This window comes from Phycodurus eques, chromosome 7 (genome assembly GCF_024500275.1).
Source record: "Phycodurus eques isolate BA_2022a chromosome 7, UOR_Pequ_1.1, whole genome shotgun sequence".
In the NCBI taxonomy this organism is placed as follows: Eukaryota; Metazoa; Chordata; class Actinopteri; order Syngnathiformes; family Syngnathidae; genus Phycodurus; species Phycodurus eques.
In genome coordinates, this window is record NC_084531.1 from 15,356,937 (window position 1) to 15,382,395 (window position 25,459).

Here is a 25,459-nt window from a genome sequence, read left to right on the forward strand (position 1 = left end):
AACAATATGGAAATAGAGTAAAAGGTAACATTTTAAATAAAATGGATACAAATGTAATAGAATGTACAAATTGAAATAAAATGTAAAAAAAACTATATAGAAATGGAATATGTAAGAAAAAGTACGTACAAGTTTTCCATTGCTTGGCTTAAAGCAGGGGTTCCCTAACCTTTTCATTTCAGTATCTCTTATACTGCCCCTAAGTGACCAGGATGCACACACCAGAAGGAGCAGCACAATGTCCATTAAATTGAAGCAAAATATGTGGCAAAAATTTTAATTCTCTGCATTGTATGTAATTGTCATTTCTGTATGTTTTTATAGAGCATGCTATTCCAGTGTAAAAGAACCACAAACAAAACCCCCCAAAAAAACATTACTAAAATATTCATTTGTTTTTTGGGAGACTGGAACAGATTAATGACATTTCCATTCATTTTAATGGGGGTAACATTATTTCAGACAAGTGTTTTGCATTACAACCATAGTCACGGAACACATTGAACTTGTCCCTCAAGGCACCACTGTATATGAATCGTGTGTTTTTAATACAACAAAAATATATGAAAAAGCCAATAAGACATTTTACAAGCATTTACAATTGGGGACCCAGTCAAAACTGTTGTTGGAAAGGCTTGTGGTATATTTACATGCAATAATGTGCTGTGCAGCGTGTGTAATCAAATGCACCGCTCCATGCTTCTCCAGGTGTTTCCCAATCCGTCCCCCACTGTAGGAGGGAGAGGAGGACGACGAGGAAGGATGATCGACCTGAGCTTCCTGACCGAGGAGGAGCGGGGCGTCATCATGACCGTGCTGAGGAGGGACGCCCAACTCAAACAGGCCGAGGAGCAGAGAATCAGGTTTAACGTCATATGTTACAAGCATTTAGGGGCTTTACTTTAGAACACTTTATCTCGGCTTTTCACCACCCGCGAGCCTGTGGTCCAACAGCCCTGGAATAGACAAATACAATAACAGGGTGGCGGCTGGGAATGTGACGTGAAGAAACTCCGTTAATGGACACGTGGGCAGAGCAGAAGCGGATAACTGTAGGGGGTGCGGGGCGGCCTCATTGTCTGACACACACAAGAATGTGAAATATTAGCTATAACGGCCAGTCACGGCTAAGGAGGAGGGGGCAAAGAACCCCTTGTACCGGCCACAACATAATGTACAGCTGCTTTCTGGTGACAAACGTACAGAGTAGTACAATAGAAACAGCCTAATGTATCTCATGTTAATATATTTTTTGAAAGAGTTGATATGACAAATGTGTATAGGTTCATAATAAATCAGAATATGGTAGAAAGGTTATTTCTGTAGTTAAGTTCAAAATGGGCAACTCATTTAAAGTTTAATTAAACATGAGATGGTGAGTTTTTGTCAGCAGTAAGATAATAATCATTAAAATAAGAAATATAATTGTGAACTATATTCATTTGTGTGTAGTCAGCCCGTATTAGTTATTCTCAAAGTGTGGTACGTGGGCTCCTTCTATTGATACACGAAAGAATCACTGAATTAAAATCAGTTGTATTTAACTTTTAAAGTACAATTTCATTTGCAGTTAATCTCTCGGAAGTATTTGTTTTCGAACATAAATTTAGGTAAAATTTGTATTTATGTGCAATACAGTTTTTAAATTCCTTATTTTTAAGCACAGTGTTCAGGTTTAAACTGCAAATGTCACAGTGCTTATACATTTTTTTTAGGTCATTATAGTGATACTTGGAGAATGCAGCCCTACGGGGGGCACAAGCCAGTGCAAACTGTAGGCCGGTCCAAAGCCCAGATAAATGCAGAGGGTTGCGTCAGGAAGGGCATCCGGCTTAAAACTTTGCCAAACAAATATCAGCGTTCACCCAAAGAATTCCATACCGGATCGGTCGTGGCCCGGGTTAACAACGTCCGCTGCCGGCCCCGTCAACCTGCAGGGCGGCGGTGGAAATTCAGCTACTGTGGGTCGAAGTCGAGGAAGAAGAAGAGGTGGAAAGCGGGTTCTTCGGCAGAAAGAGAAGAGGAAAGCACAGAGCCTAGAACTGAATGTGGGGACTTTGAATGTTGGGACTATGACAGGAAAATCTCGGGAGTTGGTTGACATGATGATTAGGAGAAAGGTTGACATATTCTGTGTCCAGGAGAGCAGGTGGAAAGGCAGTAAGGCTAGAAGTTTAGTGGCAGGGTTTAAATTATTTTACCATGGTGTAGATGGGAAGAGAAATGGTTATTTTAAAAGAAGAGTTGGCTAACAATGTCTTGGAGGTGAAAAGAGTATCAGACCGAGTGATGAGGCTGAAACTTGAAATTGAGGGTATTATGTATAATTTGATTAGCGGCTATGCCCCACAGGTAGGATGTGACCTAAAGGTGAACGAGAAATTCTGGAAGGAGCTAGACGAAGTAGTTCTGAGCATCCCAGACAGAAAGAGAGTCGTGATTGCTGCAGATTGTAGTGGACATGTTGGTGAAGGAAATAGGGGTGATGAAGAAGTGATGGATAAGTACGGCATCCAGGAAAGGAACTTGGAGGGACAGATGGTGGTAGACTTTTCAAAAAGAATGCAAATGGCTGTAGTGAACACTTTTTTCCAGAAGATGCAGGAACATAGGGTGACCTACAAGAGCGGAGGTAGAAGCACGCAGGTGGATTACATCTTGTCCAGACAATGTAATCTGAAGGAGGTTACCGACGAAGGTAGTGGTAGGGGAGAGTGTGGCTCGACAGTATAGGATGGTGGTGTGTAAAATGACTCTGGTGGTGGGAATAACAGATTATTTTGTCATTGTGTGTGTGTATATATATATATATATATATATATATATATATATGTGTATATATATGTGTGTATATGTATATATGTGTGTGTGTATATGTATATATGTGTTTGTTCACTCGAATGATGATGCAATGTTAAAAAAAATATATGTATATATTTTTGTATTGTTTGAAAATGTCCCCATACCTACTAATAGGTACACCCAGTGGAGAGAATTTGATTTTGTAAGTCAAATAAAAAAGTTTATTCTTTCATGCATGCTAAAATGAGGTATCAGGTGATATCATGCATGACAAAAGTGACGTTAAAAAGCGTAATTTTAATTTTATTGAAAATAATTATATATATATATATATATATATATATATATATATATATATATATATATATATATATGTATATATACATTTTTTTTTTTTTTTTTTTTTAAAGGTAAACCGAAACTAAGAACTTTTATACAGCATTGGACCTGTACAGGTGCACCTAATGTTGTGGCCTTTGAGCATTCAAAGTTCATCGAGTGCCAGGGTTCAAAGTTCATCGAGTGCCAAAATTCAAAGCTTCATAAAACAAGCAGCATGAAGAATGCGAGCAGACAATATGATCTTCATCAGGGCTTAAGTGGAGGCTTCTGGCCAGTGTGTTCTCTCAATGTGTGTGCGTGCGTCTAAGAGGATTATGACGACATCCCATAATAATGCCCTGCCTTCTCATCACATGACACCCGTCTTTTGTTGATTCAATTTCCACTCGATGGAGATGTTTGCCACTTTCCCAAGACCTATCATGTGCTGATTCTGATTGAATCACATTTTTTAAACAGTATTAAGTAAACACACATTTCTGTTGGCACATCGGTTTGCACCTTCCGTAGCAACCTCGTATTTTAGCACATTTGAAGATTAGTGCCGTGTGTCTGTGACGAACGAACAACAGTGCAACATGAAGGATAAAAACAAAAATTGCATACTCTTTGTGTGATTGCCTTGGTGGGCATGCAGTAGCTAGATTTCCAGGAAGAAAGTTCACTAGTGACAAACTCAAAAATCTATTGGTAGCAAACCACATAAGGTCATAGGTACATCACATAAACGGTCTTCATGGCGACAGATCTGCACTTACTGAATATTGTCAATAGACTAGTGCATGATGAGGCCGTAACCATGAAACACTTTTTGTTTTCTTGAAATCTCACCGTGCTCCATAAAAACCGTACCAAGCTCAAAAGCTCAAAAATCAATTGGAGCAAATCTCATAAAGTCGTACTTCAAATTAAAAGTCCTATTGTTCCTGCTGACGAGATATGTAATGCATTTGTCAGTATACCCTCATGTAACATCAAAATGACCAAAAAAACCTGATTTATTTGCTTTAAATCTTGCTATGTGCCACAAAAAGCTTGATGGATGGATGAATGGGTGACAGATAGATAGATAGATAGATAGATAGATAGATAGATAGATAGATAGATAGATAGATAGATAGATAGATAGAATGATAATAAATTCCAATCCCATCTAAAAAGAAATAAAAAATAGATTGGCAGCAAACCAAATTGGGTCGTACCTCATATTAAAGGTCTTCATGGCAGCTTTTCAGATCTGTAATTTTTTTGTCAATATACCATCATATGATGATGTAATGACCATGTTTTTTGTCACCCGCATCATTATATCGTTTCAAAACTTCAAGGTTAATTTTACAGGAATTTCCATCTAATTTGTGTACCCATTGGAGGTAAATAGCTTTTAACAAGATACCAAGTTACCAGTTTCTTAAATTACTGCATATCTATTTAATTCATTATCTGAATTTGAAGGTGATTACCAAATGTTTATATTTCATATGATCTGTATAGTTTAAATGGAATTTGCAAAAATGAAAGTATTCCTTTTCCCGTTTCCCCACCAGGAAACTAGAGAGCATCCTGAGCCAAGGTTCATCATCAGACTCAAAGTTGAAGTACCTGACAGGCCAGTGGTTCTATGAGGCCAAGTCTCGCAGACAAATGGGCAGAATCCATGGCTCCGAAATCATCCTGGCCTCCATGAAACAGAGGAGAGCTTCAGGTACTGAGTGAGTGAGTGAGTGAGTGAGAGAGAGAGAGAGAGAGAGAGAGAGAATGAATAGCATAGCATAGCATAGATGTTGTCATAACGGTTGTAAACGATAGGCACATGGGTACTTCTGGGTGACAGAACGTAAATGACTACTGCACTGAAGTGAAAAAGATGACAAAAACTTGTGTCTGGGGTTGCGCTGCCAGATGAGGAGGATAACAACGCCATGGTGAAAAGGTCTTGTGCTAATAATACCTTCAGAGGTTTCATATCAATGCTTCCTGTTGCAGAAGGTTCTTTTAGAGCTGAAAGGCCGAAAGCACCCGGCACTCCACGTTCTGGCGTGGAGGCTCCACAGAAACCTGCCAGATGTTTGGACATGCCACAGGAACCAAAGTACACTTCCTCTTCTTTGCCTTTACATATGTGACAATAATCAACACAGTATATTTCCTGGTTACGTGTTCCTAGGAAGAATTCATAGAATGTTTCAGGGCCAGGCTGAAAGGGGGGAAAAAAATATATAACAAGAATCAAGTCCCAGAATTTTGAAAATTAGGTTGTAGTATTATGAGAATAATACTGTATTTTTTAAAGAAAATACATTTGCAAGGATAAAGTCAAGATATTATGAGAAAAAAGTTACTAGAAAAAAACAAACATATGTGAAAATAAACTTGCAATATTACGAGGGATGAACAACTTAAATTTGAGAGTATTTGTAATATTATTGGAACAAGTTGTAATTAACCAGAAAAAAGTTGTAAATTTACAAGAAGGAATGATTCATAATAGTTAAAAGAATTTGTGTTTTCATTGTGTGGGAAATTTGATGTTGCATCATTAAACTTTATTTGTGTCTTTACCACTTTTTACGGAAAATGGATGGATGGACCTAATTCTTAACTTTCTTTCCCTTTACATTATTATTTTTTCTCAAAACAAATATTTAATTCTTCTGACATATGGCTTTATCGAAAAAAGTACAACTACTGGTACTTTTTTCTCATGTAAAATTTTTTTCTTGTAACACCATTTCTCTTAAGTTAAAACTTTCCTGGTATTGTATATTATAACGTTTCTCATTCAATGGAACTTTATTCTGGTGACATTACAATTTTCTCTGTCTTGTAAGTTTGATTTTGAAAAAAACTTTACTTTTTTGTCGTAAAGGTTTTCATAAAAAAGTATGACCTTATTTTTCTTTACTACTTTTTTCCTCATGCTTTTGTGACTATCATGACATTATTTTACCATTTTTTTGTTTTTTTCAATGCGGCCCTAATGTTCCTTCATTTTATCACGACCAGTTTAGGCAAATGTTTCTTGATTAGCACTGCTTTGTATTACATAGAAAGGACATCCCGTAATCTGGTGGGTCACTGCTCCACTTTCCAATATTTGCTCACCTTGAAGCTTCTCTCCCACACTACCTGTGTGTGTCAAAGTGTGTCAGTGTGTGCGTGTCTTGTGACTTGCCACGTGTAAACAGAGGCGGTGCCAGCAGGGAATATGTGACTTTCTTCGAGACCAGTAGCCTGCATTGGTGCTGTGAATACTGTACTTGAGTCCTGGTAGTCCCGTGTGCTGTGCATGTTAAACAAAGTGTTTAACTCAATAGAACTCTCTGCGTCATTGCTTCTAAATAAGCAATGGCTGCTGTGACACAGCCTATGTTTGGCATTTGGACTGCCATGAAAGGGAATGAGATGTTTTCTGATGTTATGTCAATTTCTTGTTTGTTGAGTGTCTAAATTAAATAAACGTTGTTGAATGTGTGGGAGGGGAAGTGGACTTCTTAGGTTTAAAGCTTTGACAAAATGGCACATCCAAGACATTTTAAACGCGGTTTCTTAACAGTCAATATTTGACTTTGCTGCTCTTTTTTTTTTCCCGTGTGCAATCACTCTACAAGCGTGCATTTGAGAGGATTATTTAAAAGCCTTAAAGTGTGCTGCTTTTGGTGTGCAACATTACACCTATTGTGATTGTTGCCTGTGCCTTCTGCATTCTTTCATATACATTGCATCTGGAAAGTATTCACAGTGCTTCACTATTTTCTACATTTTGTTGTTACAGCCTAATTGCAAAATTGAATAAATAATTATTTCCTCAAAATTCTACACGACACCCCATAATGACATAATGAAAGGTTTTGATGCACCTTCGGCACCCACAAGACTTTCTAAGGAAGAGTCGTGGTGGTTTTCCAAACTTCTTCCATTTACGGATTATGGAACCTTTGGGACCTAATGGAATCTTATTACTTTATGGGACATTGAAAGTTAAAAAAATGTGGGGGGGGGGGGTGGAATAGTACCCTTTCACAGACATGGGCCTTCAGACATCCTGTTTCAGAGCTCTGACATGCACTTTCAACTATGGGACCTTATATAGACAAATGTGTGCCTTTCCAAATCATGTCCAATCAACTGAATTTACCTGAGTTGGACTCCAATTAAGATGTAGAAACATCTCAAGGATGAGAGGAAACACGATGCGAATGAGCTTAGTATTGAGTTTCACGACAAAGGCTGTGAATAGTTAGGTACATGTGATTTCTTCATTTTTGGAAATGAAACACATTTTTCATCTTGTTATTATGGGATGTGTGTAGAATTTTGATGGATAAAAATCAAGTAATAAATTTTGGAATAGGCTGTGAGATGACAAAATGTGGAAAAATGTGCTGTGAATGCTTTCCGAACTGTATTTTATGTGCAACAGAGAAATGTTCCAAATGCAGTTATAATTTAATTTTAGAGTTTAACAAAAAAAACAAATACATCTCAAATGTCATCATCATAAAAATCTGGTGAAACGTTGGCTCAGTGAGCATCTAAATGTTTATTTTTGTTGTTGTTGTTTTTGTGCGATGACGCCACTAAGAAGTACCAGTGCCATCAAAGAGTAAAAGTGTGATGATAACCATAGAACAGGAAATGGGACTCACTGGAACTTCGGAAAGGGTCTAGCTCTTCATCTTAAAATTAATTTTACCAGCAATAGGTGACAGTGAGTTGAATAGTTTTTTTCATTGTTAAAATGTTCTTTAAAGATGCCATATTTTACCAAACCAACTTTTTGTAGTGTTTTGGATGTAATATTGGCTCTTTGGTGCCTCAGTAAACATGTGAAAAATGAATTAGAAAATTGTCCACATATTCCTGAGGTCGAGACGTTTTTCTGCTGGGAGGCCCGAAATCAGGTCATTGGAATGTCTCGAGCTCATCTACCTTACTAGTGAAGATCTCTGCCTACCTCTCTGCTCCTGAGCCAGCGCTGTCAACCAAACAAACACGTGTGCTCTCACAAGTGGGTCTTCTACACAGAGGCAACTAATCAAAATCAGAATCATCTTTATTTGCCAAGTATGTCCAAAAAACACACAAGGAATTTGTCTCCGGTAGTTGGAGCCGCTCTAGTACGACAACAGACAGTCAATTGACAGAGAACACTTTTGAGACATAAAGACATTGACAAAAAAAAAAAAAAAAAACAGTCACTGAGCAGTAAAGGGTTGCTGGCTATCTGGTAATGCCGGTACAATTTTTTATTTTTTTTTGTCAGAGGAAAGGAGGCGATATTAGCCAAATATGGACAAAGCGGATACAAAACTGGGTCAAACAGAAGTAGCTGTCAGAAGGGCCTTTTCTGGACACACGTATGACAAAACCAAGGTGTTTTTTTAAATGAAATGACTTTTATATTAAGTCAATGTTAGACAGACCTATGGAGGTTTAAATAGCTAAAATATGGGACCTTTTAAATTATAATCTGAACAATGAACTAGTTTACGATAGTAACAGTTTGACACAGTTCTATTGACTTTACATTATGTGATAGATTGTCTTTTTAAATTTGAACAACTGATATATTATGTATTTTTTTCCTCACTCTGGCCATGACTTGAAAGTGACTCTGAATCTTCACCCAGCCTATCTGATTATGCTATGGGTGGAGAAACTGGGATTCTTGTTATGCAAATTATCTCCACTATTCCAGTTGGACAGAAGTGCAGAACAGCTATCTTACAGACACATTTTCAGAAACAAGCAGATAATTTAAGATTTACTAGGCTATATGCTTTCACACTTGATTGGTGGACAGATACTCCGGACACCCAACTATTTAAATAAATGTGAATTTTTTTTTATTTCCCCCCACCACCCCCCATAATATGTCCCCTTTAAAATTTTGCACATTTTATTTATTTATTATATTTTCCCTGTAGTAATGCAAAGAATGAAGATCACACATCAGCAGTCCATTCTCCAAGAATGGTAGGCATGTTTGCTCTGGAAAAATATATATTTTTCCTTGTATCTGAGTATATTTTTAACAATAATTTTGTTGTTGCTGCTGTTTGCCTTCCTTCCAGGCAAGACACAACCCTTTTAATCGAGCTTCCCTCATTGTTGTTGAGCCAACTGAAGAGGACTCTGAGACAGGTGAGCAAAAATAATTCTGTTAAATCAATCTGAATGCAAAGTTTAAAAAATGGCATTTCCCCCTCCTTAGAGCCCACATCCCCTCTGAAGTATCAGCAACCGGGTGGAAGCAGTCAGACATCAGGGACCTCCATGACATCCGAGGGCTCCTCTGCAGGTTTCAGGCCCATCCCTAAAAAGAGGACATTTGTCTTAAGGCGGACCCCCATCCTGTCGGACAGCAATGGCGTAGACTTGGACCCTCAACCGGTCTTGGCTGGGGTCGCCCCTGCCCCGAGACAGACCCTTAATCAGGGCTTGAGTGGAAGCTCCAACAGATCCAAGAGTGAGGCCGCGGTGTTGGCCCATCATTCTGCTTCTTCAGAGATCCCCCAGCAGCTCCTGTATGATGACTCACAGGTTTTATCTCATTCCAGTCTGGAGGGAGACAGAAAGAAATCTTCCATTATAGCAGACAGGTGAGTGGAAACCTTAGAGATCATTTTCAAGGAGACAGTTGTCTTAATAAGGTGTCTGCGGAATGCGGTCGTAAAAATACCCAAAGGATCGTGAATTGCAGAATATTTTACAACCTTTTTAGTTTTAGCCTCACTATACTCAGCCTGTTTTGAGGAGGGGGTCCTAAATTGACCACTGCTCATCCCAATGCCCTCTACTGCTGTCCCAATGGTGAGTAGGGATTTTGTTACCAGGATGACCACGAGCAGAGTTATGCGGTTGTGACGAGGTGAGGGGCTTCATGCTTGTGCAGAGTGTGAAGAAAAAAAAGAAAGCACCCATAAAGTCATAAAAGCATCAATTGTATTTTTACTCATGGAAGGAGCACTTCATCACTAAATTGCCGAATTACACTTGACAATTAATGTAGTGTGTATGTGGCCATCGCCAAATTGCATATTTTGCCTCATGTCAACAATTTTACTATGTATGTATATGCTGCTTATCAGAAGCCAACACTAATAATGCTCTTAGGTAATGCAAATCTGTGCTAGCACTGCAGTTTTGCCTACCTTTTGTCTTTGACTTGATAGTTGCTTCTGTGTTGTCTGACTCTTGCTTGAAAATGGCAGATCTTTGCCTAGCCTAGCTTCCAAGTCATGGGCAGAGAAAATCCCAGAAAAATTTTAATGGCTCGCTGACACACACATTCTCAGAAAGAAATGTATATATTTCAATGCATTTTGGCTTTATGTCCAGATTTCAATTGTGGTTAAGGATAATGAAAACTGATTAACATTTGCTGTTGTCATTGGATCTTTTCTGGGACTTATTTTCTTCAGTCTTCTGATTGGCCGAAGTCGCCTGAGGGGTAGAGGTTATAGCACCACCTGTTGCTTGGACAGGCTTTCGACGGCCTTCAATGACATTTTCATTTGACCAAATACCATTGGAAATTTGATGCTAAAAATAATTGTATTAATTTATTCGTTATATATTTACCTGAGGTGACATATTACTTGACAGAGAGAGAGCACAGATGACCGAAGACAATCCCACCCTAGGAGAGCATTTGAATGCAGAAAGAATTCTGGATCATGATCGAGTGATTGGCGGCAGTGTGATGTCATCAGTGAAGGAGCCGGAATGGCAAAGAACTGCAGGTAAGTCTTGATCAGTGCAATTATCAGTCAGTGAAAGCAATGAGTTGTCTCTTAAGACTTAGCACCCTACCTTCCTTGAGTCGCTCATATTCCGCCTACATGGTAATACTTTTTACTTTTAGGTGCAGACCCTCCAATATCCTATGATATCAACTTTATCGAGTCGTCCGATCAGAAGACACAAAAGAGATCCCAACAGAAACACTCTTTAAAGTTGACCAACCAGACCTCCAGTCCCACTGGCAATGACGAGGACTCCATCGCAAAAGTGCTGGAGTGGTTCAACCGCAGCACCGACAGTAGCGACTGGCTGAATAGGAAAGATGGGCCGAAAGTCTCAAGGAATACGGAGCAACACCATGTAGCCTGATGCACAGGAAAGTGAGGAGATCTTAAAGAAAGATGTTGGAAGTATTCATGAGAAGGAATCAGTTGAGATTATGATAGGTCAGTCAGAAGGAACTGCCAGGGAAGTGGCGAGGGATGTGAAAAATGATTACCATGACAGCAACAACATCGCCCAAATGAAATCATTTTGGGAGAACAGCATCAAATACCCCAAAACCATTACATCCATGGTATCTGGAGACAAAGCAGAGACAAGAGAAGGAAACGATAAGACACCAAATGTTCACTCTGGCGTATTCAATGGAAAAATAAACTATGTTGCAAATGGAGCGGATGGAAGTCAGCATGTTGAACTGAAACATGACCAAGAGTTAGTACAGTTTCTACTTGGGAAACTATGCATACCCTGATAGTTTGACTGTTCATCCCCAAGTAGCTGAAAGAAAAGGTTCAGACGTTGAGCTGTTATTTGTTGAGCAACTAGCGCCAAAGTCACCTCTGCAGACCAGTCCGGAGTTTAAAGTGCTCTCTTTAGTCCAACCAGACACCCATTACCAGTCTAGAGATCCTCCAAGTCCAGAGTCAGAGAATATCAGTTTTTCCCAAAGTATCCAATTTGCAGACCTCAAGACATGTGGAAATAATGTGGAGAACATCTGCAAAACACCCAGGAGTTCCAGTGAAGACCATGCTCAGTCACCCAAAAGAAATAGTCCAAATAGTCCTCATTCTCAAAGACAAAACCATCCCAGGCATGAAAGTACCGCAGAGAAGATCAAGCAACTAAAATCTTTCTGGGAGCAGGAGACAAGCAAGCCCTCGTATGATGGCGGTAAACCCAAAGCCATGCGGCATACAAAGCTGAACAAGAGGTTAACTAAATCAGAGTTCGACCTGAAGAACATTGGCAACAATTCAGGCAGCGATGGAGAAGATAGAAACTATTTGAATGATTTGCCTCTGAATCAGAGAATAGATAAAATGTCACCCACACTTGGCGGGAGCCGAGCACAATTTAACAGTCTGCTGGAGTTCTGGGATGATGCCACCACAGACTGCAAGCTCAAAAGCCCCAAAAGACAATTCATTACTCCGCAACCACCTCAGGAGTTACATTATTCCGAGCCTGAGTCACGCTTGTCTCCCGTTGAAATGTCTCACGATAGACAGATTGTGTCTGCATTGAAAGCAGCGAACAAAAACAACCTGCCGGAGTTGGGCCCACCAAAGGAACCTAAAAAGATCTTGAAAGACTCAAGTATGGAAGACAGAGTCACAAGACCACCACCAACTCCCCCTAAGGAGGTTCATTGTCCCAGGAGAAAAAAGGACAGCTTCAGCCATTCCAGCAGTCGCAGCAGGTCTTTGCGTCGTGCTACCAGTATGTTTGCTCTTGTTGATCCAGAAGAACCAAGGCTTAAAAGTCTTGTCAGCCCTGTCCACTCCCAAAGCAGGAAGCAAAGTGTCGATCGCTCTCAGAACATCGGGCGAGCCTCGGACGGAACCGAGACCCTACTTGCGAGGGCATTCGTGCCCCGAGACTACAGCCACTACTTGGGGATGGCCAATGTGCCGAGCACCCTGGCACCCGACGAGGAGGCTTCTGAGGGCCTTAGCAGACCTGTGAGGACCAGCATCCTCACGGACTCAGAGGAGCGAGGCTTTAAGAGGAGCACAAAGATAAGTCCACGCCACGTGTGGACAAATTGCAACAGTACAGATGTTGATTCCAAGTCACCTGTAGGCAGCACAGCCGAATCCTGGTCTAACACAAGGAACCCCTTGTTATTGAACTGTAAGTACTATTTATTCATCCATTTTCTACACTGCTTTTCCACGATTCAGTCCTGTCGATGGGAGCTAGAGCCTATCCCAGCTGACTTCGGACAAGCCTGGACTGGTCGCCAGTCAATCACAGGGCATAAATCGAGGCAGACAACCATTCACACCATCACTGAGTGGGAATAGAACCCACGCTGCCTGCATGGAAGTCAGGCGAGTTAGCCATACACTGTCAGTGACTACTGACTACTGTAATTACAGAGGAACCTCAATTCAGGAATGACTCGGTTCACTAGCAATTCAGTTTGCGAACAAAATTTTCAAAGAAATATTGGCTCGGGTCACGCACTATGAGCTATCCATTTTCTATACTGCTTATGCTGTTGTCGTCCACACGTGACGCTATCTCTGATGGCTATCTTTGAAAAGCAGGTCCTCAAAAAGGCCATAGCCATGCTGATTTGGGAAGGACATCCCCTACACCACTGCTTTAAGGTCCTTCCTTCCGGCCGGAGATTTTGAGTCCCCTTATACAGGACTCATAGGACAAGAGACTTATTTGCTCCTAGAGCAATAAAATTGCTAAATTTGCACAATGACACAACAGGTAAAGTATAACGTTGCATCAGCCAGTCTTTTTCATCTGTCAACTGTAGGGATGTAACAATATTCACGATAAGGCGATATCGCGAAATTAAAAGTGCCTCGATATCATTGTGGTCTTGTCTCGGGATAAAATAATGAGCCGTATTTAAAATTTTGTTTTGGGACGGCTATACGCAACCACACCACTTAGCCAGGGTGCTACAGCCAGACTAAAGCGCTCCACTTCCTCAATAAGAGAATAAACACACCCAATTGGACGGGTAATGTGATATGTGACCATGTCACAAAAAAATGCACTGATTGGTTGACTTGCCCACGTGATCAAAAGGCTGCATTAGGAGGGATGCAGAAACACCTCTGTGCCGGTCTGAGCGTCACGTCGGAAATGATTGGGCGAGAGCAGCCTTGTTGTTCGTGCCGGCCTTCGTCCCAGCAAACCCGCGGGCCGTCATCCACTGCTAGTGGACCGCCGCTTCGCGAAGCCCCGCTAGCCGGCCCTCCGCAGGCGGCCCCCACCGCTCCCCTTTGAAGAGATGATCCACCGAATTATTTAATCATATTGTAACAGCAGCACTATTTAGTGGTATACGAGTGAGTGTACACCTCAAGTCGAAACTTGTGGGTGAAAGAACATCACATGGAGAGAGAATAACGATTCTGACTCCCCATTACAACATATCCCTCTGCCAATACATAACAGTAGTCACAAAAATTAAATATTGAATTAGGTCCACTCCATACAAATACAGATTTAAATGTAAACATAAAACTGACATACTTCCCCATCTTCAAATAATATGTCCACATTTAAAATTTAAATATATTACAGAAGCTGCTCGGAAAAAATAAATCATCCTACAATATCTCTAAGCGGAGGAAGAGAAACTAAGGATTCTTATGCCTTTAAGAGAACTCCAGCGACTTCACTTGAATTTTTGGATTCAAGTAAAGAAGTCACTGTTAGTAAGCAGTATCCAATTTCTAATGTTATAAATACCAAAATCTGACAATATAGTAACTACTGTTAAATTATTGAACAGACACTTTCTCAGTGGACAGTTTTGTTATTGTGAGCATATAATATTGCTCACAATAATATTATCGAACATTTGAATGTAATCATTGGATGGACATGGATAGAAGTGCACGGTAATATATAATTTGAAGCTGTCTTTTTCACAAATAACTGCGAAAATGGACAGAAACTACTAAAACCTATGGACTCGGCAAGAGTCAAGAAGAAGATCAAGAAAGGTTTTTTTTTTTGGTTCTCCTGCTTTTGCCTCTTTGCACCACCTGTACCGTGAACCTTCCTGCAATACCGTGTGTCTTCTTGCAATACCGTGAAAGTTCCCACAATATCACATTAATTATCGTTCCATGAGATGAATACCATGATAAAATCAAACCGTGAGATCGTTACATCCCTAAACTGCATAGGCCTTGTTTGTATGGTTTATTCATTCATTCATCTTCCGTACCGCTTATCATCACTAGGGTCGCGGGCGTGCAGGAGCCTATCCCAGCTATCTTCGGGCGAGAGGCGGGGTACACCCTGAACTGGTCGCCATCCAATCGCGGGGCACAGATAAACAAACAACCATTCACACTCACATTCACACCTATGGGCAGTTTAGAGTCCACAATTAACCTACTATGCATGTTTTTGAGATGTGGGAGGAACCCGGAGTACCCCCGCAGGCACAGGGAGAACATGCAAACTCCACACAGGCGAGGCCTGATTTGAATCCAGGTCCTCAGAACTGAGAGGCAGACGTGCTAACCAGTCAAAAAATGTGTCACCTTTGTATGGTGTACTTTTTCTTAAATTGTCTTACATATTTTAAATTATATTATATTATTTATAAAGTGTCCTAACTGTGTTTTAACTTGTCTGCAAGACAAGTTTTTATTTGGGACAAGAAAGTACAAAATACTGAAATGAACTGAACTATGCTTTGGTTGACGAACACTCCCAGCATTAACGTGGTATGCAAAACAATCATTGAATTTATTACCAATTTAAAACATAAATTACAACCAAACATATTAGAATGAAGCTTATAGCTATGCATACAACATGTGCATTCTTTTACTTTTCAAGTACAGTATATATTTGTAGTACAATTCAGTTGTATTTAACTTTTAAGTATAATAATTTGCATCTAATCTTTTTTTAATTGTACAAGTACAATTTCTGTTTAACTTTTAGTGTTAATGTTGAAACTGTGCATTTTGTTACAGCAGCATACAATAATATGAAATACACTATTAGGAATAAAACCTCTTTTTCGGCTTTAGTTAACACTTTACCACTACTGTATTTTAATGTTGGTCTTTTTGGTGGTGCTTGGAAAGCTAAGTGTTTTTTTGGGTGGTACTTGGTGTAAAAGGTTTGAGAACCACTGCCTTAGGCATTACTGCCATCAATACAAAAGAGTGCTGTTCGTTGGCTTGGCGGTAGTCGCCCAGCTTGATATCTCAGTGCACCTGGGTGCGCTTAATTCTATTTCCATTCATTTGAATTGGAAATATTGCTTTGGTTCATGAACGTTCCAGTTTGCGGACTGAGACTCCGAATGTATTCAACTTGTGATCAGATCATCTGAGGTTCCACTGTACTGCTATAACATATAAAACATGTTTTCAAACCAAGGAAATGTCAAGTCAAAAACTACTATTTGGTACTCTTTTTCTGTTTGAATTGACCAAAACATAATAACGCCGATATAGAGGTGGCATTGTCTTATTGTTGGACAAAAATGAAGCAACACCATCTTTTGTGAAGCATTTGTTCGACAAACAGAGGACACCTTATTGTATCCGTGAGTTTGCGTCCGTGTCTGTGTTATCTTTGTTTGCTAAGGTTAGTCTTTTGTTAATACTTGCAGTCTTTGGCCCATGTTTGGCTTGTGGGCCGGGAAGGTTCTTAAGGCACACCAGTAACGCTAACAATGTCTTTCTTTCTTTGTTATTGTTATTACAATGTGAGCATGTTTCCAATTGTCCATTATTTTTACTTCCTGGTTCATGAAAGATGATCATTAGACTGCGTCATTATGATTTGGTTTGATACCATCAAACTGTGTATCTGCACCTTTATCCGTTTTCTCACCAAAATAGAATGGCTTCATTCTTGTTCCATTAGCATCATCCTGACAGCTGTATGTGTACTGTTCAACTATGTCAAAATGACTGCTGTGAAAAGGCCCATTGCAACAAGAAAGCTAGCGGTAGACTAAGCTCCTTCTACTCAAGCTAGCCCCATGTTGCCTTTTAAATGACTGCTTCTTGTAATGAATTAGCGCCCCCTTTTTTCCATTGTCAGGCAAAAGTGACGATGACGAGGACAATCCTGTGAGGAAAGCACTGCGGCGAGCAGAAGTCCGGCCTAAAGGTCTGGCTAAAAGTATGGAGGACCTAGCAGGGTCTTTATCATCAAGTGAGCATCGTCATCATCATCATCCTCACTGTGAGATGTTGTTTTTTTCCTTTGAATACACACGCATGACTTCATCCTCTCTGATAGGACAAGAGAAAGGACAAGAGTTAAAGACAAACCTGAGGCGAACCATTGACGGTAATAGTTTCAAGCTGTAAATAATTAGGGTTTGATTTACTCACCTTGTACTTTCTTCATTCATAGGTCCCATGATGTCCCCTTCTTCACACTTGTTTTCAGACCAGGACCACCTGAAGAAGATGAGCAAGTCTGTCCCCTTAGTCTTGCAGAGGGAGGTAAAAGATGCACTTTTCGGCATCCCGCTTGCTCTGCACATCCCTGCACGCACGGCTCCCCATGCATGATGCACTACGTGTATGTTGCAGGATGACAGCCACATTTACGAGGACATTTTTCAGCATGGAATATACATGATGGACTCTTCCTCTAACCTGGCCTCTGTGTCACCTGTACGTCTCACTCACTCACTGCTGCATGAACCGCTTATACTAACTACTTGGTTATAATGGAAAAAAAAGAAGAAAACACTTCTGCGAGGAAAAACAGGGTGCAACTGTAATGCTCTCAGTTCATAAACTCAATCAACAGATGGACATTAAAGAGCCCATTTCAACTCAGATTCCAAAACGGCAGCACCGAAGCACACAGTCTCTCACGAATGAGGTTAAGGTTTGAGACTCGCTTAATGTTGTAAACGAGGTCCATGCAAAGTATTAAAGCTGAGTTATGTAATCTTTAACAACGATCAGTATTCCACTAGACTAACACGTGGTCGCTCCACATGTTTCCTTTCCGGGGAGCTACGCCACTAATGAATTCCACACAGAGTGCACCTCAATTCTTGCTATTTCACTGATTATGTCAGTTCGTAGACTTTATACAGTAGTTCACACACTGCATTGGAGCTCATTTGAATTATGTTGCTGACCAAAACAGAAAAACTGAAGAACATAAACAGTTCCGCTGATGAATTAGTGTGTTGCCACATGAATTACTGTCCATCTTCCATGGAGCTACGCAACTCTGTTTTTGCCGTTCTGCTGATTATCTCAATCCACATATGGTATCGTTCACACATGGAGGTTGAAGAGTTAACGGCTGAGCCCTTCTGAACTCTTTTGCTAACCAAATCAGTAGCACCGAAGGACATAAACAGTGTCTCAGATGAATTAAAGTGTGTTATGGCTTTCCTTTGTTCCTTTCCCTTGACATACATTGAATACACCTAGAGCTGGCTCTCTTGTGTGTGTTGGCTTTCAGTTGCGCGGGAGCGCGATGACTATGTACAACGGTGACTTCGGTGGCGTCGAGGTGCAAGGGAGCATCCAGTTCTCCATCAACTATGTTCAAAAGCTCAGGGAGTTCCACATCTTCGTGGCCCAGTGCCGCGACTTGGCGGCCGTCGACCCCAAAAGAGGCCGCTCAGACCCGTGAGTACTGTAGACAAAGCACTATTAATTAAGCATAGACTATCTGGGCAGCACGAAATCTGAGGCCCACATTGTACTGTATATGGCTGCTGAGAGCATTTGATCTGTAGTGTTAGTAGTTTGCACTGTTTTTACATGAATGTAGAAATGTGTTGTTTATTTCAGTAGTCCCAACCACAAACATATTTTCACAAGCAGTTTTGTGCAATTCCTCAATTGACAAAATGTGATACGAGATATCATACATCACCAGCATTCCAGACTTAATCACGTTTGCTTGGGCCTTTCTTCCAATCAAATTATAGCAAATTAAGTTTTCCACTGTGGCCAGGTTGCAAGTTAAATGGATTGTTAAATGTTGATTGAAAAATAAAACATTTAAAAATAATTGTATTTTTTTCAATAAAAAGAGTAAAATGAAATCAACATATTTTGAAATAACCATTCTTTTAAACTAGAGATTAAAGATACAGATATATAATGCATTATTGTAAATGATGCAAAAATACGTTAAAAATAAAAACAACTCGAAATAAAGCATACAAAAACTACTTTTTGTCACCTATTGTTTCGCATGTGATGAAGAATTTTACTTCCTAACTAATTTTTTGTTTGTCCTTTTACCAGCTATGTCAAAAGCTACCTTGTTCCTGACAAAATTCACCTGGGAAAGAAGAAAACGTCTGTGAAGAAGAAGACACTTAATCCGACTTTTAATGAGATCCTCAGGGTAAGTGTACTTAAGTTGTACATCTCACACTTTCCCACGCTTAATATTTACTGTATGTTGATATATACAGCATGTTATTATGATGATGATTATTATTTTGACTATCATTGTCCTTGTTGTTGTTATGATTAACGTGTGTCCACATGTTTTTCAGTATCGTGTTAGCATAGGCTATCTCAGGACGCAGACGCTGGTTCTCTCAGTGTGGCATCATGACACGTTTGGCCGGAACAACTTCTTGGGGGAAGCGGATGTGGACCTCTCCAACTGGAACTTTGACCACACCCACATGAACGACTTTGCCCTGAAACCCAGGGTAGGACACACACACATACGGACACACACACACGCACGCACACAGACACACGCACACACACTCTCTGGCCTGGTTGTTCAGTACATGATGGCCAATGTAACAATAATAAAAGACGATGAGCGGACTTTACACCATTTAGCGTTAATGTAAAGATGCTTGCCTCACAGGAACAAGCTGTCATTTATCTTTGCAAGTTTGTCAGCATTGGTCACTTGTCATAAAAGTTAAGATAATTTTTAAAGCTTTTACTGTTAGAAACTATTAACATACTTTTACACTTTTATGACATTTAAAAACGTTAGTTACTTCGAGGCGGCACGGTGGCCGACTGGTTAGCGCGTCAGCCTCACAGTTCTGAGGACCCGGGTTCAATCCCCGGCCCCGCCTGTGTGGAGTTTGCACGTTCTCCCCGTGCCTGCGTGGGTTTTCTCCGGGCACTCCGGTTTCCTCACACATCCCAAAAACATGCATTAATTGGAGACTCTAAATTGGCCGGCCGTAGGCGTGACTGTGAGTGCGAATGGTTGTTTGTTTGTAGGTGCCCTGCGATTGGCTGGCAACCAATTCAGGGTGTACCCCGCCTCCTGCCCGATGACAGCTGGGATAGGCTCCAGCACGCCCGCGACCCTAGTGAGGAGAAGCGGCTCAGAAAATGGATGGATGGATAGTTACTTCGAACGTGATCTGTGCAGTGAATTAAGAGTTGATGACAGTGGTAGTTTGTCTTTGGAATGGATTATTTCTATTTCTACTTGAGCATAAAAGACAAACTTTGTTCGACTTTAGATGTTCTGATGTATTCACTGGTTGTTGAATAATGTAGTCACCTTGAATCTAATTTAGTCACAAAGCTTGTTTACCATTTTATTGAGTCTTTCCAATAAAAACAAATATATTTGAGCCACTGAGGGGGCAGATGGGTAAAAAGTCCTTCCATTACATGTTCTTAGAAAACCAAATTGTGCTTATCTTTTGGTAAAAAGGCCCATTTATTCACTTCCATTCTAAATTGCCCGTAGGTGTGAATGTGAGTGCGAATGGTTGTTTGTTTATATGTGCCCTGCGATTGGCTGGCAACCAGTTCAGGGTGTACCCCGCCTCCTGCCCGTTGATAGCTGAGATAGGCTCCAGCACTCCCGCAACCCTTGTGAGGGTAAGCGGCTCAGAAAATGGATGGATGGAGTCATGAACTAAAATCGAACTAAAAAAACAACACGTGCAGTCTTCACACACCCACTGCTGATTACCTTCAGCTTACCCATATCCCTTTTCTTGCGCTTATACTCCACCTTGTGTTGAGACCAAAACTAAAATATTGTAATATGGCGCCAACAAGTATCAAAGGAATCTTGCAGTGTCATGTTTGGTTTGTCCTTTATTTTAGTCAACAGCAACCTTGGCGCCCTCAAGTGGACAAGGAGAGATGAGACTGGCTATACGCTTCCTGCCTAAGGTCATCCACAGTGAAGGTATTTTAAAAATATATTTTAAAAAGTTTATCGATATTTTTTTTCTAATTTTAATAATTTATTTCCCAATGGCTATAGAAAAAACATATTACAATGACATTATTCCAGGGGCTGATCTATGTCTGTTGTCGAAGCTCTCTCGTGGGCTTTTCTCATAGAGAGTTGTACAGGTGAGGCAAGAAGACCTCCGCAACCTATTTGCGGCTTGACAGCACATACCTCATGTCAAAAGTTTCTGTCATTAAGGAATCTGTGCTTTTGCAATGTGAAAATGGACACCATCTCTTTAACAATGATCTCTGTAATTGATTTCCAGGGAGTTCCTTTCTTGGCATAGAAAACGATGTGAAAATGATTCAGCTTATGTTGTGTGTTTCTTAGTGGGTTTTAAGTCACTTTTCCATTTTTTTTTTTTTTTTTTTTTTTTTTTTAATAGCCACTTGAGAGGCCAGAAAAAGTCACTATAAGGATAGCAACCACTTTGCTAACTTGGCAACATTGACTACTGAAGTGTATTGGTGTCAAAAGGTGTTAGCCCCCTTCCTGATTTCTTTTACATGTTTGTCACACTTAAATCTTTCCCATCATCAAAGTAATTTAAATATTTGTCAAAGACAACACAAATAAAGACAAAATGCAGTTTTAAAATTAAGATTTTTATTATTAAGGGAGAAAAAGATCCAAATATACATGCCCTGTGTGAAAAGGTAATTGCCCCCCAAAACATGGTTCATCATACCCGAGTTAAATTTCTCTAACTACACCCAAGCCTGATACTGCCACACCTGTTCTCAATCAAGTAATCACTTAAATGGGACCTGCGTGACAAAGTAGACCAAAAGATCCTTGAAAGCTAGATATCATGCTGGGATCTAAAGAAATTCAAGAACAAATGAGAATGAAAGTGATTGAGAGCTATCTGTGTGCAAAAGGTTATCAAGCCATTTCTAAAGCTTTAGGACTCCAGCGAACCACAGTGAGAGCCATTATCCACAAATTGTGAAAACAGAACAGTGGTGAACCTTCCAGGAGTGGCCGGCCAACCACAAATAACCCAAGACTGCAGCGACGACTCATCTAAGAGGTCACAAAAGACCCCACAACAACATCCAAAGAACTGCAGGTCTCACTTGCCTCAGTTAAGGTCAGCGTTCATGACTCCACCATAAGAAAGAGACTGGGCAAAAATGGCCTGCATGGCAAAGTTCCAACACGAAAACCACTGCTGAGCAAAAAGAACATTAAGGTTCGTCTCAATTTTGCCAGAAGACATCTTGATGATCCCCAAGACTTTTGGGAAAATACTCTGTGGTCTAACCAGACAAAAGTTTAACTTTTTGGAAGATGTGTGTCCCATTACAATTGGCGGAAAAGTAGCACTGCATTTCAGAAAAATAACAACATACCAACAATAAAATATGGTGGTGGTAGTGTGATGGTCTGGTGCTGTTTTGATGCTTCAAGACGAGCTGTTATAAATGGAACCAGGAGTTCTGCTGTCTACACAAAGATTCCTGAAGTTGAATGTCCGGCCATCTGTTTGTGACTTCATGCTGAAACGAACTTGGGTTCTGCAGCAGGTCAATGATCCAAAACACACCAGCAAGTCCACCTCTAAATGGCTAAAGAAAAACAAAATGAAGACTGGAGTGGCCTCGTCAAGTCCTGACCTGAATCCTATTGAGATGATGTTTGCATGACCTTAAAAAGGCAGTGCATGCTCAAAACCCCTCCAATGTGGCTAAATTACAACAGTTCTACAAAGATGAGAGAGCCGAAATTCCCCCACGGTGCTATAAGAGACTTATTGCAAGTTATCGCAAACGCTTGATTGCAGTGTTGCTGCTAAGGGTGGCCCAACCAATTATTTGATTCAGGGGGCAATCATCTTTTCACACAGGGCCAATATAGGTTTGGATTTTTTCCCCCCTTAATAATAAAAACCTTCATTTAAAGACTGCATTTTGTGTGTTCTTGTTACCTTTGACAAATATTTAAATATGTTTGATGTTGGGAAACATTTAAGTGTGACAAACGTGGAAAAAAAAAAAGAAATCAGGAGGAAGTGAACACTTTTTCACACCACTGTATACCAGCGTATCTATGTTTGTAGCCATGTTGTTAGTTGTTAGTATAAGAGTTAGTATAAGAAGTGCATGTCAGTGGGAAAGCTACAGAAGCTGCCTCAACAAAATATTATTATCATACACTTACTGTAATGCTCTCGCGTGTGGGAAAGCAGAGCCACAGTCACCGTAGCACTATTACTTATCGAAAGGCGTGAGAACAGTAAAACACCAACACAATGAACACACTCATGCAGGAGCCGCTGTCGGCCACAGCTCACGCCCAGACACTCACGCAGACTCTCTCCATTATATGCCACCCCACAAGGCCCCGCCTCTTAAAGGCATATACTTACTTACACTACAACACTTACAGTGTTTTCTAAATATTCTATACTTGCAATTTTCTGTCTCTTCTAACACATTTACAATGTGTTTAAAATGTGTGTTTGAATAAGTTGAAATGTGTTTAACACATCTGGGAGGGATAATGTTTTTATGTGGTCTATGACGATTCATCCATAGTGGGAGGGTCTGGAATGGGGGTTCACGATAATGAATGAAATCGATTAATCTCCCAAGCCTACTCAAAGTGCTTAAAACATATTTTAATGTCTCCTTTTATTGGTTTAGCGAAGGAAGCTCCCACCACCGGAGAGATTCACATTTGGGTGAAAGAATGCAAGAGCCTGCCTTTAATCAGAGCCACCATCGACCCTTACGTCAAATGGTATTCACGGCACTAAGAGAAGTCGTTAGCGCAGATGCCATTGATGCATTGACGCCTTTCTCGCGTCCGTTCCAGCTTCATGCTGCCCGACACGAGCCGCAAAAGTCGTCAAAAGACTCGCATGCTGAGGAGGACGGCGGAACCCGTGTTCAACCACACTATGGTGTACGATGGCATCAGAGAGGTGGACCTGGCCGAGGCCTGCGTAGAGCTCACCGTCTGGGACCGGGACAAGCTGGCCAGTAGCCTGCTAGGCGGACTCAGGCTCGGAGCTGGCACGGGTACCGCACTTGAACACGACATTGCAGTGCATTACGCCTTAGTGTTTAGACAGAGCTTCAAATTACTCAGCTGCAGATGGAGGAGACATCGATTGTTTTTTTTTGTACGAACACATGATGTAACATCATCTTTAATACTGCACAAGGAACTCGATTCCAACGTACCACACATCAACACACAGGCAGACAACATTGTGGAGTGACCACATGTAAGAACACCAGTTGCTGCGTGTGAGTGTCTTGGTGTGAACTGTGGCTGACAGCAGCTCCTGCGTGAGTGTTTGTGTTTTACTGTTCTCCCGACGTCCAATAAACAGCTGAAAAGTGCCTCGGCGACATGCGAGGGTGTTACAGTAAGTATGCTGTAAAAACCCATAGAAAAACAATTGCTTCAAAAATCTCTGATATACGAGGCATGAATAATGAACATGTTACTGCCACTTGCTGGTGGAGATCATTTACGGCATATTGCTTGAGGCAAATTCTTTCTTTGCCTCTCTTCAGGAAAGAGTTACGGGTCAGCAGTGGACTGGATGGACTCCACGCCCGACGAGGTGGCGCTGTGGGAGCGCATGGTGGCGTCACCTAACGAATGGGCGGAGGGTGTACTGCCCTTGCGCATGCTGAACTCCAGCAAAACGGCTTTCAAATAAGTACAAGTACATTAATTGTTATTCCGCTTAAAAAATAACATTTGGAAATTCATGTGCAAAAAGCCATAGTGACTTCTTGATATTTTCTATTAATTTTTCAACGGGCCGAAGATGAACAAACAACAACAAAGAGAACAATGAAGTGTCTAATAAAAAAAAAAAAAAAATAACAAATTTATTCATTTTGGATGTGTTAAAAGTCATTCACCACCGACAAAAAAGGTTTAAAAGGCCCATTAGTACATTTGATGAATGAATGAATGTCATTGTCGCCTTTCTGTTACTGCAGCTTTCATCATGTACACGCTCATTAAATCCAGCAGTTCAGCATTCCTTTCACGTCAGCAACAATTGGCTTTTTACAAGCATGGTCATAGCCAGAGGATGATAAGGTCCCACATTATGTGTATGCCAAAGGACAACCACTTGCGCAAAGACAAACATGACAGACAATAATAGAATAAAAGCCGTAGGAAGAATAGTAACCGTGACTCGGTTGTATTCTTATTTTAGAAAAGTAACAAAGACTTCTGAGACTTCCGTCTACTAATAATACAATAAACCAAACTGGAGAACCATTTTTGTGTCCTAAAATTAGACGTTAGTTCAAGGGATTAAAATTAAATAAATTATGTGTTAATTAGAATAATTAAAAAAAAATAAACATAATACATTACTGAGAGGATTTTTTTG

The 25,459-nt window shown here is 40.5% G+C and overlaps 1 protein-coding gene across 1 annotated transcript in view; it reads left to right on the forward strand.

Annotated features, from left to right (window-relative positions):
• Positions 1 to 762: 762 nt before the first annotated feature.
• sytl2b (synaptotagmin-like 2b) overlaps positions 763 to 25,459 on the forward strand; it is a 24,851-nt gene continuing 154 nt past the window's right edge. Inside the window, exons 1-19 of the mRNA XM_061682188.1 lie at positions 763 to 863; positions 4,692 to 4,849; positions 5,131 to 5,236; positions 9,075 to 9,123; positions 9,222 to 9,291; positions 9,362 to 9,749; positions 10,756 to 10,892; positions 11,015 to 11,191; positions 11,863 to 13,035; positions 16,957 to 17,070; positions 17,158 to 17,208; positions 17,275 to 17,366; positions 18,352 to 18,521; positions 19,149 to 19,251; positions 19,406 to 19,567; positions 20,952 to 21,036; positions 23,736 to 23,832; positions 23,908 to 24,113; positions 24,618 to 25,459. The exon at positions 24,618 to 25,459 is cut by the window's right edge and continues 154 nt beyond it. Of these exons, the coding sequence (XP_061538172.1) occupies positions 763 to 863; positions 4,692 to 4,849; positions 5,131 to 5,236; positions 9,075 to 9,123; positions 9,222 to 9,291; positions 9,362 to 9,749; positions 10,756 to 10,892; positions 11,015 to 11,191; positions 11,863 to 13,035; positions 16,957 to 17,070; positions 17,158 to 17,208; positions 17,275 to 17,366; positions 18,352 to 18,521; positions 19,149 to 19,251; positions 19,406 to 19,567; positions 20,952 to 21,036; positions 23,736 to 23,832; positions 23,908 to 24,113; positions 24,618 to 24,766 (3,588 nt within the window). The 3' untranslated portion in view covers positions 24,767 to 25,459. The remainder of the gene's footprint in view (positions 864 to 4,691; positions 4,850 to 5,130; positions 5,237 to 9,074; positions 9,124 to 9,221; positions 9,292 to 9,361; positions 9,750 to 10,755; positions 10,893 to 11,014; positions 11,192 to 11,862; positions 13,036 to 16,956; positions 17,071 to 17,157; positions 17,209 to 17,274; positions 17,367 to 18,351; positions 18,522 to 19,148; positions 19,252 to 19,405; positions 19,568 to 20,951; positions 21,037 to 23,735; positions 23,833 to 23,907; positions 24,114 to 24,617) is intronic.